Below are 16,136 nucleotides of genomic sequence, written 5' to 3' on the forward strand. Positions count from 1 at the left end.
GAGATGAAAAGATTGTCACTGCCAACTCAGGCTACCTTGAGCACACCTGATGCCTTCCGTTAACTTCATGGTTAAGGCTGGAATCATTATTACTGCAAAGACAAATAATATTTTATCTTTCAATTTGCATAAATATTGTATTCTTCATGTTTTCTGCTCTGTTTGCAGTTATAGATTTTTTATATTTCCTTGAACATCTCACCCGACTCACACTGTACTCTCTCTGACAACAAAAAGTTCAAAGACATTTTCTTTTAATTTTATTCCTGTCTGACCCTCAGAGGTATCATGGAGAATTAGCAAAGAGGAACCTCAAAACTCACCCCCTCCCATGGTCTGGGAAGAGGGCCAATGCATCTGGTTGCTGGTTATCTATTCCTGATGTCCCATCTCCCTCTGCCTCTGAAACAACTAACACATAAAGGAAACACTTTTTTTTCTGTCAGGTCTGAAGCATATGGCCAGATATATCAGAGTTTCACTTGTGAATTTAAATGTCTGAGAGTGGAGGAGGATGGAAGGTTGTGTCTTAATCTCTCAGCTCTGGGTTGAGGGCCTCTCTGCAAGTACAAGAGCAAAGTATTCCTAGTTTCACTGCAAACTAATGAGGAACCGCGGTGTTTAATCTTTCTCTCTTGTAATTGCATGACCTGTGGTTGCATATAAATAGCCTCATTAGTATTTAATATGGCCATTGGATTCTTAATCCTTCCTTATCTGTTCTTCAAGACTAAATGTTTTTCACAAATTTCATAGACATACTGCTATAATTGACTACTTTGGGATCTTATCAGTTACCCTAAAGACAGTTAGTTGGATGATTTGAAGTAAATGCTGAGGTTCAGCAGAGTGACAGGGTCTTATGAGCAAAAGGAAATTTACCATGGTCATGATTATTGATCAATCCTCATTCCTCAAATTCCTGAAGGTCGTAGGGTCTTTGTGAAGGAATGTGGAGACAGAAATAAGAGGAAATTGAGTTAAATAGATTTAATTTCAAAATGTTTATTGTTTATTTATTGGAAATGTGTAATAGTTAATTCAGTAATCTATGGGAAAAAAAATTATACGATGATGATTGTACATGTACTCTGCGTTTTTGCTAACCTCCCTCTCAACTTTCACCTCCCGCAATCATGAGGGATTATAAAGGCATGTTGTGTCAAGCAGTGAATCTCGTCACAGGTGAAAGATCCTCAAAGCCTTCACACCAACAGTTGCCAAATCCCTGCAGATGTTTGAGTTTTGCAGCAGTTTCTTTTCTTGGCGTTCAGTGTAAACATTAAAGAGCGATAATGACACTGACTACACCAACTGCAGGAATCCTCCAACGAGACTGCATGTTGATCATAATTAGATACGATGGACTGATGAAGAAAATTTGGTAAAAACACAGACTTGGTGGTGATAGAAAACTCTTGTCATCCTTTGTTTTCTGAGAAAAGAGAGACGCTCTAAATGTCTAACTGCCAGTGATGGAGTCATGCTGCTGTAGGTTGCCTGGCTCTCTATACAGGCATTCAAAACATGACCTGCTCTGTAAGGGAGGGAGCCCTTTCAGAGCCAAAGATGCCTGAGTGATGGATTATAATGTTTATTCTTTGCCTCCACTGTTTGAAGAATAGGTTTAAGAAAAGGCAGGAGGTGAGAATATCACAAGCAGAAATATGACTGGCTGTGAGCATTTTCGAAACTCTCGAAGTCAGTGCAATTAAAGTTTAGCATTGACTGCATTCTGAGAGAGGATAACCCCATAGCCTGTGAGTGACAGGAAAGCATCAGTTGGCCTTCTGGCTCCAGCAGGTGCAGTCAGATTACTGAGGGGAAAAGAGACAAAATGCTAATTTGACCTTATCAGGAGTGAACTAATTAAAGTTTCGGAGATAAGGAGGAAATTGATGAAAAGTCCTTAAAATAGAAATGGGATACTATGTATACTGTTTTGAGGGACATGCAACTGCTGATCAGTAGATAAAGCAGCAACAAGCTGCATTTAAGTAAATACACAACCATGACAAATGGCGATGAATATCAAACTAGCTCAAATACAATGTGTCTGTCACCTCTCTAGCTTTATTTATCTGCAAAAATAATATCTTCCAATCTCTGTGCTTGACCGGCGTTAAAAAAATGTCAAACACGAAAAAGGAGAGTGAAACTACAGAAAGAAATACCTGACTAGTATGGCCACTCCAACATCATCGCAGTTCTGGTAGACTTTAGTCCAGGAGTCCTGGATCATCACCCTCTCCTTGTCAGTCAGTGGGCTTGGTTTCTCCAGGTGGTCCACCTCTCCCTCTCCCTGCATCCTCTCCATCTGGGAACACAGTTGTGCAGAGCTGAGCACGTGCAGAAGGCAGGGCTGATGAGAGTACCCCTCCCCCAAAATAAACACTATATTTCTACCTTTTTCTTCTCCTTCTTGATGAGAGAGAAAGAAAATCAGTTTCCCCTGTCCGCCCTCTCCCAGTGAGAATCTTTGCTCTCCACCACTGAATCTCTGCTGAGCGAGAATGTGAGTGAAGGAACAGGCTGAAAAAAAAAACCCACAAGAAACACACGCAGCGAACGAGGAGGAGCCTCTGTACTCTCTATTTTACACTCTCCCTTCGCTCTCTCTCTCTTTCTTTCTCCCTCTTCCTACCTCACCTTTGTAAGTGGTGTTTGATGAAAGCATGATGAGATAGGAAACAAATCCGTCATATGAGAGTCAAATATGTAATACATGCAATGTGAGAGCATGGATGCACTGTATGATTATGACGTTAAAATAAGATAAAGGAGCGCACTCTGACCCTTCCTTCCAGAGTCACCATCCAGACTATCCAGGAGATTAACCTGTAATGATATTGAATTTCTCACAAAGCCCTGTCGACGTAAACATTAAAAACACTTTTTTCTGACTGAAAATGAAGCAGCATGACGTCCATCAAAAATAGGCCAGGCGTCTATTTTTTTTGGTGTGCTCTGTACTTCTAACAAGATACAGATTATATCAGTCCATTTTTCATTATTTTACCCTTTTCATTATATGCACACACCCTCAGGAGTGCCGCACGGCTCTCACCCACTGCACTCTTTCAAACACATACATTTTCCACCTTTGTTGTGGCAGGGGTTATCAGTGGGTCACCATATCTCACTTGTGTTGTCACAGCTGAAAACTTGAGACTGTTCTTGTTCAAGTTTCATAGTGGGCTGCGCCAACAGGGCCAATTAGTCAGGAATCTCTTAAATGTCAAAGGAGAGCACACATAGGAGAAGTGAGAAGACAGATATTGATGTCGAAACAAAAGCTACAACTGAGGTGATATTCTATTACTGTGGAGGTACAATTTACAGTAGGTGCCAACAAAATAGGCACCCATGTTAAATATTGACAGAGTCCTTCAGAGTATACCATTAACAATGAAGTTGGTGCAACAACTGGGCTTAAGATGGACACATCTCATATTTCTGAGGAGTCTCAGTTATCTCAGCAAAACAACTCTTTCAAGCAGCTTTTATTACTTTCCCCAACAGCTGTACAGCAGAATTATAGCCAGTTATTATACCAGCTAATCACATTATAAATATTGTAACTTTGGTTACAGGTAAATATTATTTAAATTAATCTCAGCCTCTCCTAATGAAAAAAACAAACAAACAAACAAACAAACAATAAGATCAGAGTTCATGTATCAGGCTTCTCATGCCACAGGTATGTGATTGTTAAACTGGTTGGTCACGGTTGTTGTGGATCAAGCAATCAAGGAGACTTGGTCAATGATTGTAGATCAATATGCTCTGCTCTTACGGGTTTTATGTTTCTACAGCAGATTTTATACTGCTTTATGATTATTTCTGCTGTCCACACCCACCCAAACTGAGATACCAGTACATACGAATTATGTTAGGCTACACCTCTAACCCAGAAGAAAAACAGATCTCATGATATTATTATGGTACATCCAAAGGCATAACTCTGCTCAGTAGACACAAGGCTAATAAGTAATGACACCTAGTGGACAGTTGGAGTAACATTACTTTTTCGGTGCTGCCAGAAACACTATTTTTGAAAGTCAATTATAAATAGTCTATGACACCATGTGTACAAACAGGTGTTTTTTATGATTACCTAATATATCATTTAGGCAGGTTATCATCTAATCACAGACACTTTAAATACCCATAATAATAATAATCCACGAACCTATGATGATCATCTCATCTATAATCCTGCCACTTGAGATGAGGGAAAACCTAATTATTAGGTTATAAACAAATAACTACATTATTTCATAGGAACGCCATGTCTCTCTTTGGGGGCAGGCTCTTTAGGGCTTTTGCTTTCAGGGATATTTCAGTCACAACTGTATTAGGTGTCCGTTGGATTAAAAAAAGATACCAAGCTCGTGATTTCTTATTAAAATAGGATTTACAACGTGTGTGCGTTAACCTGTATAAAACCTATGAAACCTCGGCCCTCACTGAACAAAGACAACAATAAAATAGACAGTAATTGCAGGGCTGTTAAGTAGCCAAGTACATTTACCCAAGTACTGTACTTATACAATTCTGAAGTGGCTGTATTGCTCTCCACTTACTGCACAATAATTAGTTGAAAGTTTTAGTTAATAGTTACTTTGCAGATTCAGTTTTTTTTTAATACAAAATAAAATCAAGTTTATCATGTGATGTATTATTATAGATTAAACTACCTCACAGCATATAAAGCAGCCTAGTTAAATAAGTCCCACCTTTACCATCTGCTGCATTAACTTGATACATACATTAATACATCAACAATTATTATCTTAAAATATAATATACATTTTCTGCATTGCCCATTCTGCATGAAGAGTACTTCACGATGAGTATATTTCGGTACTAGCTATATTTTTAATGCAGGAATTTTATTTTGTATGTCTACATTGTCTTAAAACTTCTCTTACTTAACTAAAAGTTGTCAGTAATTCTTACATCACTGAATAATTAATATTTTGAAACAAAACCACTGACGCTCAATGTGACACAATCAAAACAGGTGCTCAAAAGCGCAGCCGGCAGGATTGAACCAAAGAAGCTTCCGTAGCTCTGAGTGTGGACGGTTGATAGGCTACAGTGGTACCTGAGTGACAGGTATCAGTGAGTTGTGCGCGAACAACCGGATTATTCAGCAAACTAACGGAAAATAATTAATGTTCGTTTTTATAGCTATGCTGTAGATAAGTTTGTGTCGTACACTGAAGGTCATTTTGTGATATTAGCCCACCAAGCAGCCTAGTGTGCGGTAGGTGGCTAGCTGGTTAGCTAACGACAGCGTCACTAGCAGAAAATCGGAAATAGACGCAGTGGAGATAAAAGGTGCCACTGCTGCCGGTAACTGTCTGTGAAAGAAACCATCAGGAGTGCCACGATGAATGTCGCTAAAAGTGGTTATCGCGTCTTTTCAGCTAACTCGTCCGTAGCATGCACAGAGCTAGCCAAGAAGATAACGGAGTGAGTATAATGTTCATGTACTTTTCACCACTACTGCTGTTAATGACTGCTGATTAATGTGTAGGCTACTGAGTTGTTCTCCTACACAGGGCCAAGCACGAAGACATTTAAGCTCACGAATAACATGTCACGATGTTTGCCAAAGCCTGTTAAAGGATCAATGACCTGTATTTTTTGGTTTAGCATTGACTACTAAAGGCAGATATTAGCTGAGAAGTGGTATTGTGTAATGATGCTATGTGAGTGCTTGTAGCTGTTTTTGCATGGTCGGCTAGAAGCTGTCAATTTTGAAAAATGAATGGATGATGTGATGGATGCCTCGTGTTGGTTTGTGTGTGAGACGCTGCAGCTTGCAGTAGCTTGTGATCATTACATCTCACACCTGGTTGCATTGTAGCTGTAATTTTGTGAACTTGTTTCTCAGGCGGCTGGGAGTTGAACTGGGGAAGTCTGTGGTCTTTCAGGAATCTAACAGAGGTGAGGAGAATGTTATGGCATGGTATAAAAATAGTTTAATTTTACTCGTATTCTTGACTGGTAATTATTAGGAACCCTGCTAGCAAGCTAATACAAGTGCCCATTCCCCCCTCAAATATATATTGTGTATATCAAACTTTGTGGAATTGAATTTAATCATTTTTATGTAAGTTAATATGAGACGATATACTGTTAAGGCACTAAATACCAAGTCTGTGGTCTGTCGTGATCAAATGAAAGTAACGCAGAGAAAAAACACTTAATTTTATCTGAAGACTTTTACAAATTTAGATAATGTGGATTGGTCATGTTACAATTTATACCTAATCTGCTTGTTATGATTAGTATTCTCAAATTCTTGAAAAGTTGTTGGTCTGGGTTGGCTATTGAATATTTGAGTATGGCCTGGGCACTCATTATTGATTGCTGTGGCAAAATGAACGTGATACATCAAGAAATTTCATTTATTCATTTAAGAAGTGTAGATGTGTATGCACTGCACAATACACAGTAATATTTGACGTGTGCAAAATGTGCTCAATGATTAACGAATTAAAAAACTTTATCAACGTGAGTATTTAAGGATGAGTGGTGTTATTGAATATACCCAAAAGGTAATTATGGGGAAGTATTGACATTAATAAGCAACATTTCTAAATGAATGTCTTATTTTTTCTCTGTGCAGAGACTAGAGTGGATGTAAAAGAATCTGTTCGTGGACAAACTATCTTCATCATCCAGACAATACCAAGGTGAGTTTAGAAAGACATGCTATTTGCAGTGCAACAGGAATTTGAAAAGTTCATACCATTATCGCTAACTAAGATTTACATGATTTACTGTTCTCACTATGTTTTTGCTACAACCAGAGATGTCAACACAGCCATCATGGAGCTGCTGGTTATGGCTTACGCCCTCAAGACCTCTTGTGCAAAGAACATCATTGGAGTTATTCCGTACTTCCCCTACAGCAAGCAGTGCAAGATGAGAAAGCGGGGCTCAATAGTGTGCAAGTTGTTAGCTTCAATGCTTGCTAAAGCAGGTAAACACAAAAAACACCTCAAGTTGTGGTTTGTTAAAAATATCTTTAATCCTGCCCATCTCTGGTGTCGAGTTTGCAGGCATTGAATGTCATGTTTACAGATAAAAACTATTCTAATTGTTGACAGTGAAATACCTGTGTTGATTGTGAGAAAGGCCCACTACTCATCTGTCTTTTACTCCATAGGTTTAACACACATCATCACCATGGACTTGCATCAGAAGGAGATCCAAGGCTTCTTCAGCTTTCCAGTGGACAACTTACGTGCCTCCCCTTTTTTGATTCAGTACATCCAAGAGGAGGTGATAATCCCATTTGAATGTTTATCGCGCTTGTTTAAGTATAAGTGTAGGCAACTCCACCTCTGACGTCTGTTTTCCTTTTTCCTGTCAGATTCCCGATTACCGAAATGCCATCATTGTGGCAAAGTCCCCAGCAGCAGCTAAGAGGTAACTGATGGAAAAACACAACACTGATTTTACCTTCTGTTACGAAATTTTCATGGTCCTATGGAAAAAATACAAACATTGCATCATGCCAGAACCGTTCAGTCCTACACGTGTTTCATATAAATGCGGTATGTCATTTGCAAAGTATGTGACTGAGAATGTTTCACAGAAAAGAGTGTTTATATTATTTTTTCACCATTGCATTCTGACTTTGTTTTCTTTATCTAGGGCTCAATCCTATGCAGAGCGCCTGCGTTTGGGTCTGGCTGTGATTCACGGCGAAGCTCAGTGTTCAGAGTCTGACATGGCTGATGGAAGACACTCACCACCATGTGTACGCAACACAACAGGACACACAGGACTGGAGCTACCTTGTAAGAAAACCTATCTTTGTAGAGTGCTGTTTGGCGTTTCAGGTTTTCTTTGCAGATTTGTCTCTGTTTGTTTCTCATGGCTAGATTCCTTTTCATTTGTCACACCATGGTTAAATTCAGAAAGAAATTTCTTTTGATTTTTGTTAGTGTAATTCTTAAGTGCTTTAAAGCTTAATATATCAACACTTCAGTGCTTTCATAATATAAATCAAGCCTACAACCTAATGCAGTCTTACTTGTACAAACCTGTTAGGAGATGATTCTGCCGTTTCTCTCTCATACCATCAACCATACTCCAAGAAATTGATTTCTGTCTTACTGCATGTTTTAATTCCACAGATAAACTACTTTAACTCATTCTGCATCTTCAGCAAGCTGCAACTCATAACTTACAAAGAGTGACGTGCTTAATAATAATAATAATAATAATATCATAGTCCCTGCCTGATTCTTGGCACATACCTTGATTTAAAGGTCCCATATTTTAGGGAGTGAGATTTCCATGTCTTTTTTGATTATAAAACAGAAAGTATGCCTTAAAATGAGCCGTCAGGGCTTCTTTAATTTTATGATGTTACAACTATACAGTCACCCTCAGCCATGGCCCTAGCACGGCCCGCCCAGATCCACCGTCCAACTTTTAAAAAAAAATTTTTTATTTATTAGCTACACAACACCAAGCGTCCATTGCATCACCGAGCTAACAAGCTACAGGACAGATAAATGTCAAGGAAATGGGACAGAAATGCTGGATGTCAGGAGGCCAATATATCATTGTGCAGCCTTCCCAAGGAGAGCAAGAATAGAAACCAGTGGCTAAAGTTTATTTTTTCTGAAATACTGGAGAATTTAAGGCCTAAATTGACTTTGTGTTTGACTCATTTCAGCACTGACTTACCATCGCTATTTGCATTTACCAGTGAGTTTTACAAGATACAGAAGTAGGCTGTAGTTGGTTACCTGAGGTTGGCCTGGCTTCATCACTGAAAAAACAGTCAGCCAATCAGAGGAGAGGCTCAGAGACAGAACCAAATTCCCTGTTCTTGCTGGATGGAGTGAGGAGACGTAAAACTATATTTAGATGGATTTTATGTACTTCAAACCACAGATCTATCTTCTTATGGACATCATAACTCCAAGTAAAACACTGGAGAAGTGTCAAATATGGGACCTTTTTTAAAAAATAAAAAAAAATAAATAAAAAAAAGGGAAAAAAAGTACTTTAAAAGAAATAGTAACGCTACTCTGGCATATAGTATATTTGCAGTATTAATTTCTGGTAAATGGTTCAGTCTGACAAGATATCAAATGATTGTGTCATTGGCAAATGACTCCAAAGTATTTGCGTCCTGTGTTCACTTTATTATTTGGTAAAAAAAAAAAAAGATTTATATTCTTACTTGTTTTTAATTCTTACCCTTGACTTAAAAAATCCTCCTTTGAAACAATAACTCACAAATGGCTTCGACCATAAGAAGACTTTTATATTTTAACAAAAATAAGTCTGATCTGCTGACTTTTTTTTTTTCTTAATTTCTGTCAACCTAGCGAGAGGATTTTCCAAGTCTTGGCATCATGTGTTTGTCATGTCAAATACTTGTGCATTTGTGTTAACGTGGTGTTTATTTGTTGGTAATAGCAGGCAAACAACAAGCCCCGTTCCCTGGCATAGAGCTCCCAAGTACGGCCGTAAACTTAACTTACATCTGACTATGAAATGATTCCTCCTCAAATGGTTCCTCAATTTGTGCATGTGTAGATAAAGGGTTTGTGTTGCATCTTGTGAAAATACAGTCTGGATTCATGAGGGGGAGTTTGTGAAAATTGCACAGACGGATTGTTAGTGCCCAGACAATTTGCATTGACAACTTTTTCAGGCCAATCAGCTACGGAGTGCTCCATACTATATGCTATTTGCATGGCATGTTTGATTTGAAAATAAGCAGCGTTTATGTTTACTGCACCTTTCTAAGATTCCAGACAGCTAATTCTACAAGATGGCCAAAACCCTCTTTGTTTTGTTGTGTTCTGATTTTATTTTGAAATCCATAAATCAAACCAAAACCATGCCAAACATTTTTTTCTTTGTTTTTTCTTTCTTTACTTGTATATCTGGACTCATCTTGCCAATCAACACATGATGCACCCATATTAAACCTGCTCTGAAAAACCTGATTAACATTTGGTCATAACTGCATGTGATGGTAACAATGAAGCATGCTTTTGAAACCTTACATCTAATGAAGGGAAGGAGAAACGTTACAAATGGAAGGATTGGTGTTGGTTTAAGTATTGAATTCACACAGCACATATCAAAGTTTCGGTTTGCTACCTCAGTGGTAAAACAGAACTTATTTTATCAACAATATTTGGTGTAGTATTACACTTTATCTCTATGATAGAGGTTTCTGGATGCAGTGCCAACCTGTTGTTAAAATTTGCCAATGAAATCCATTACGATTTTCAAATCTATCACAGGAATGTTGATTAACGGGTTTTCTTTTAAAAAAAAAAAAAGAAAAAAGACATCTTAAATTAACTTTGAAGATATCTGACCAAACATTTCTCAGGTAGCTTGTTGCAGTATCTCAGCAAGCTGTGAAGACAACATAATTTTGAGAAGTGTGTGTACTGCTAACAACGTGGCTTTTGCTGTTTTAGAAGTCTGAATGTGACTCTGCCAGGTTTTCTGATGCTGTGGGACTCACGGTATTCAGCAAAGTGTTCTGCAAGGCATGCTCCTCCTTTCTCTGCTTCGTTATACTTTTTCCTTCACAATCGGCTTTGCTGGCTGATTGTTTACCAGTTGATTGTTTCCTTGTACCCTTTGAATGACCACATTTACATGCACACCAATACTTAAAATGCATCCTTTAAATTGGGCTGTATACCAAAAGCTTCAAATCAAACCCCAGTTTCATTTTGATGCTTCAGTTAACAATCATTTATTTTAGTTGCAGGTTATGTGCATATGTCATATTATTACGTCTACCACAAGGTGGAGCACTTTCATGTTGGTGTCAACATGTTATTACATTTTAATGGCTCTCCTTAACCTTTCTTATGATAGTTTATCTACCTGCATAGTACTGTTTAAGCTACTGAAATTGCCAGGATATCCTGACACCAGTGCAGTTTGGCAGAATTAAGTGAAGCTGCTCATAGCCTGGGGATGGACAGAATTGCATTACTAGATGTATAGACCCCATATTGTGATGATGGAGAGCAACCTTGCTCAGAAGTTTTCATAATGACAAATGAAGCTGCGCTGATATGAGTGATTTAAAAATTATATCTTGTGCGGTTAAAAAAAATGCAGTTGTTGCATTTCCTGAGACTGGTACGTGAGATGTATTCTGATTATTGTGTGCATGTAAAAGTAGCCGCTGGCACCAGTGATGTTCGACTGAGGACTGACCCCAGATCATTGGCAAATGTGTATGAAGAAACCCTCATCAGTGCTTGTCAGCCACTGTTGTCCCGTGTGAAATAAGATTGTCTGGTGCATATTGGTTCATATGCAGACTGCTGCCATGAGCCTGCAACAGCCCAGGCCTGAGGCTGTGTGTGCAGGCAGTTATACATTGCCTTCTGATTGGGTATCCTGGGCAGAAAACCCTGTCATTTGATTTTTTTGCATGGCATGTGCTTTACTAAGTCTAGCATTTCTGTTTAATCCCCTCGGGGTAGGTGGGGTAGAATGGGGGGAAATATTCAAAACAAATTACTGGCTTTTGATTGCCATTTTAAATTCAATAAAGCATTGTATTACTCTAAGAGAATTTATAAAAATAACATCATTCAATAACAACCCCATGATTTTGGGGTGTAGATTTGCCTAAATTGCAAAACATTTTCTCAACCCATTTTACCCAATCTACTGAGATTTCTTTTTGATTAGATTAAATGTAGTAGGCACAACCTCCTTAATGTGCTCTCTCAGGTAACATGTTCTGCTTTCCTTTTCAGTAATGATGGCCAAGGAGAAACCTCCCATTACCGTTGTCGGAGACGTGGGAGGGAGAATTGCCATCATTGTGGTAAGATGCTGCAAAGACATAGCAGAAGCACTGTGTCTGCACTTTGTGTTGGTTAGATTGTTGAGCTGTCGTTTTCAGCTGTTCTGCTATCTTGTAATTATTACTCTTCAGAGTCACATGTACAGCATTTCAAGTGGTATTCACTATAAGTGGTCAAATTCATTGATCTGCTACCGAGACAATGTCATTTTTGAAATAAGTAATAACGCTTTCTTCCTTTTGACATATGAAAAGTTAAAATCATAAGCAATAAAACATTTTTTGAATCAGTTCACTGACTTTTTGACACTGCGTTTTGGCACTCGGCTGCTCTTCAGCAAATATTACATAGTCTTCTTCATGTGTTCTTGCCATGGTCCTAAACTACCAAATTATACTGTAAAGGATGAACTAAACCTAACCAAAACAAAATCTGGAAAACAGGAGAGCTGACCTCCCTTTATCTCCCATTAATCTTTTATAACCAGGAGAAGAAGTCGAATCAGGTACAATATCCAACAATATAGTAAAAATCCAAATTATGCTGCTGTGAGTGGGACTATTGCATATGCAGATAAATTAGTCAGAGAAACCATGAAAGAGAAATGACTGAAGAGAAAGAGAGCAGGGCATAATCGTTAAGCCTTAGGTACAGATTGTATTTTTCTTTTTTCTGTGTTTCTCCAGGATGACATTATAGATGATGTAGGAGACTTTGTCGCAGCTGCAGAGATCCTGAAAGAGAGAGGAGCCTATAAAATTTATATCATGGCCACACATGGTTTACTGTCTGCTGATGCTCCCCGCCTCATAGAAGAATCTGCCATTGATGAGGTGAGGACACCTGAACTAGTTGTTTTCAATCATGTCCAATCAATAAAATGTATGTTTGTTTGAAGGAAAATCCTCTGTGTCGTACCTGCTCCACTAAATGTCAATAAGGAAGCTGAATGCGATGTGATAAGGGAAGAGAAACTGAACAATCTATTGGAAACCAGCAAAATTTGCTTGTTCATTGACTCATCTGTCATTTTTATAAATAATGTCAAATGCGATACATCCTTGTAATGGAGAGTTGCGCAGATGACTTGTTAATACATGAAATGATCACTATATCCAGAAGTTGCATTTCTATTTCTATTAGTTTCAAATTTTAATTTCCTCCTAAGGCAGTGCTCAGCAAACAAATAGTTGAAGTTTAGTTTGTCTTCCATTGATTTGAAGTAACTGATATTTAAGAACATATTAACTTGCAATCTCATCTCAGTTTGTTTGATATATACTGACATTGCTTAGCTTAATCTGGCTCTCCAACGCAACTTTGTCAGTTGATTTGGCTGCACTTTTCATTCACTGTCAATTTCTGAACTATGACAGAGTTCTAGACTTCCATTTCAAATATGTTTATATTTTGTATGAAAAAAAAATCAACAAATTATTTGTCATGTGTACACATGAAGTTTTGGAAACCATGCGACCATGACCCCTGAGAGCTCACACATGACCCAGGTGAATGAGGTGGAAACCAAAAACCACCAAGACCAAATCATGTTATCTTTTAAAGTGGGGCTGCTTTTTAATTCAAATAGAAACCATCTCATTAAGTCTAAGCACAATGTCTGTGTTTATGTGTCCACAGGTGGTGGTGACCAACACAGTCCCCCATGAAGTACAGAAGCTGCAGTGTCCCAAAATCAAGACTGTGGATGTCAGCATGATTCTGGCTGAGGCTATCCGCCGCATCCACAATGGAGAGTCCATGGCCTACTTGTTCCGCAACATCACTGTGGACGACTAGACAGTGTCAGACAGTGAGGGCTGAGGTGGGTCTGATAGTGACTGAAGGCAGGTGCATTTCTTCCCAGTCCTGTAAAAACTTGCTAATGCCATGTTCAGTGTCTTGTGTATGTGAGGATCACATGTATCCTAAATAATTTAAAGAAATTGAAATTTAAGAAGTACCCAAAGTTATTTATCTTCTAATCAAAAGTTGTAAAAATATATTTCTTTCATTCATTTGAGAAATGCATCTTGTCCTTATCACATAAGGATGATAAAATAGCAAATAAGTGACTTGGAGCTTTGATGCATTCAGTCATATTTTGAAGCCTTGGTTCTACCTGCTGTTCTCATTAATAATCCAACATGAACAAAAGATGCTTTGTATTTAAAAAAAATATTTTGTCATACACTGCAGTACCTCATATTTTAATGACTGAGCTTCATCTGCATATAAGAAGAGATAAAAAGAAAGAAAGAAAAAGAGAAAATGTCTCAAGTCACAGGAGTTTGTGCATTTAAAGGCGCTATATGTAAGTTTTTGCTGTTGCTACATTGCCAACATTAGCATTAACAGCTGTTTACTTACTAGTCTAGAAGAAATGTTGCGAGTTCAGCATCAAACTTTGTTTACTTGCCAAGAGCTGTCTCCAGCTGTGGAACACAACCCTCTTGTTTTGCTTCTATTTCTATCACTTCTTTCATTAGCATGCTAACCAGCTAGCCCTCGTCCAGACGGACCCCCTCTCTCATCAGTTTCGGATCCCCATCACTGTAGTGTCCAAGCTGCCCTGGAGATGCAGCACTAGTCAGAGGGCATATTATAACCTCTTGTATTATAAACACAGCAATGGCTGAAGCTCTTGGTATGTGACCGTCACCACAGACTGCTTCCAATAAGAAACCACATTCAGTCGCAGAAAAAACAAACGTGTAGCCCCTTTAAACTATTTCCCGATGCTCTTGCTGGCCCTTGCGATCAGGGCTGCTTAGCACTGTGATGTTTCAGACCACATTAATAAGACTGGTCGAACTCTTGCTCACTGGTGCTTAGACTATGTTTTTATGCAGCTTTTTTGCGCCATTTTTGGGAATGTTTGGTAAAATGTCCTATGTGGCATAAGAGGTCTTTCATCATCTGCAAAAATAAATGGGCCATCCTTTCACCTCAAATTAAATTTACTTCCATTATATTGTGGTGGCAGCAGAACAGTGAATGGCAACACATGACTGGCAGTAATTAGGAAGTATGATTTTTTTTTTTGTGATTGGGTGAACTGACTCTTTGATAGTATACTAGATTTCTGTGCATATTTTATCAGGCTGATGGTATCTGTTATCTGACCGCATGTGAGTTGCACAAATAGCTAAAAGCAGGACCATTTGATTTTCTACATATTTTAGCCTGTTTGCTACTAATCACAGAGATTCTACATTATTGTTTTTCAAAACCAGAATAAACTCGCAGGAATTTGCTTTGGTTTGGTTAAGTTATTGTTTTCATTGCAGTTACAGTACTGTTATCTGGTGATGTGATTGAAAGTCTGGAGTGATTTGAAAAGTCTGCTGGGTAGTGTAGTCATGTTCACATACCCCTCTAAAAGGTGTCCATGTGCTAATTTTTTTCCTTCTAAATCTGAATTTTGAGCAACATTGTTCATGACAGTAGTGCAGGTCTTCATCACTTGAATCTACCAGGCCAGTAGACTTTGAATTGATCCATACTTTCAGATGCATTACATTGTAGTAATGACTTTGGCAAAATCTAATATGGTGGGCTACTTAAGTTGTTTTTTTGTTTTTTTTTTAATGCAGCACTAAAGTGAATGGAAGCCAATGTGTGTCTGGAAGAGGACATGTGCACTGAAAAACTGAAAAATTGTGAGCAGCAGTTTATAGTAAATTGACACAAACATGTGAACATCAGGATGGTCTGGACGTTGGTCTCTAAATTCCTGTGGTGTCTCCCTGTAAGGACCTACACTTTTGAACATGTGCACCTTTCTGTGGCCTCTGAGTAAATTTCAGAGTGAAGCTCAAGGGGAAATAAGTTTATTTCTATGCCAATTGAGCCTTTTGCTCAGGGAAATATACTTTATAAGCCAATGCACACTTATTTGTTTTTGTGTTCTTGCAAGAAAAAAAAAAAAAAAAGAAAAAAAGTTTGTTGAGAACGTCTTCCATACAGCTGTACTGCACGCCTTTTGCTTTTTACCATTGGTTTAGTTTTGTTATAAGTACTGTGTCATGGTTTGGTATTTGACAGCTAAAGATGCACACCCGGGTATTGGACCTTGTCTGTATCAAATGTTGAAGCTATTCCAGCTCAGATTTTACATGTCATTAGCATATTTCATGATGTCCTCTCTGTATGTGCTCTTCCCCTGACTTATCTGCAATGTCAAGGACGTATACTTCAAATATCCTTCTGTCTGCCTCTACAGCATTTGTCAATGTCTAATGAAAATAAAAAGGTTTCCTCTTGTGCCTTGTCTCTAGAGGAAAGTCAAACTTT

General features: G+C 38.3%; 2 protein-coding genes across 3 annotated transcripts in view; one reads left to right on the forward strand and one right to left on the reverse strand.

Moving 5' to 3' along the window:
* LOC111230289 (cytoglobin-1-like) overlaps window positions 1-2,323 on the reverse strand; it is a 4,800-nt gene extending 2,477 nt beyond the window's left edge. Inside the window, exon 1 of the mRNA XM_022756976.1 lies at window positions 2,175-2,323. Coding sequence (XP_022612697.1) covers window positions 2,175-2,317 — 143 coding nt within the window. The 5' untranslated portion in view covers window positions 2,318-2,323. The remainder of the gene's footprint in view (window positions 1-2,174) is intronic.
* A 2,755-nt stretch (window positions 2,324-5,078) lies between these two features.
* Window positions 5,079-16,136, forward strand: LOC111230232 (phosphoribosyl pyrophosphate synthase-associated protein 1). Of its 2 annotated transcripts, XM_022756891.1 has the most exons (12): window positions 5,079-5,481; window positions 5,906-5,958; window positions 6,644-6,710; window positions 6,828-7,000; window positions 7,187-7,302; window positions 7,394-7,449; window positions 7,678-7,823; window positions 9,463-9,504; window positions 11,793-11,863; window positions 12,530-12,676; window positions 13,482-13,665; window positions 15,437-16,136. In XM_022756891.1, exons 1-11 carry the CDS (start codon window positions 5,399-5,401, stop codon window positions 13,638-13,640), a joined length of 1,113 nt encoding a protein of 370 aa, XP_022612612.1. In that variant the 5' UTR covers window positions 5,079-5,398; the 3' UTR covers window positions 13,641-13,665; window positions 15,437-16,136. The 2 variants fall into 2 exon arrangements, with proteins under 2 accessions (XP_022612612.1, XP_022612613.1); XM_022756892.1 differs by lacking the exons at window positions 9,463-9,504; window positions 15,437-16,136 and having other exon boundaries at window positions 13,482-14,224.

Source organism: Seriola dumerili, unplaced genomic scaffold (genome assembly GCF_002260705.1).
Source record: "Seriola dumerili isolate Sdu_G_001 unplaced genomic scaffold, Sdu_1.0 BDQW01000260.1, whole genome shotgun sequence".
Classification (NCBI taxonomy): Eukaryota; Metazoa; Chordata; class Actinopteri; order Carangiformes; family Carangidae; genus Seriola; species Seriola dumerili.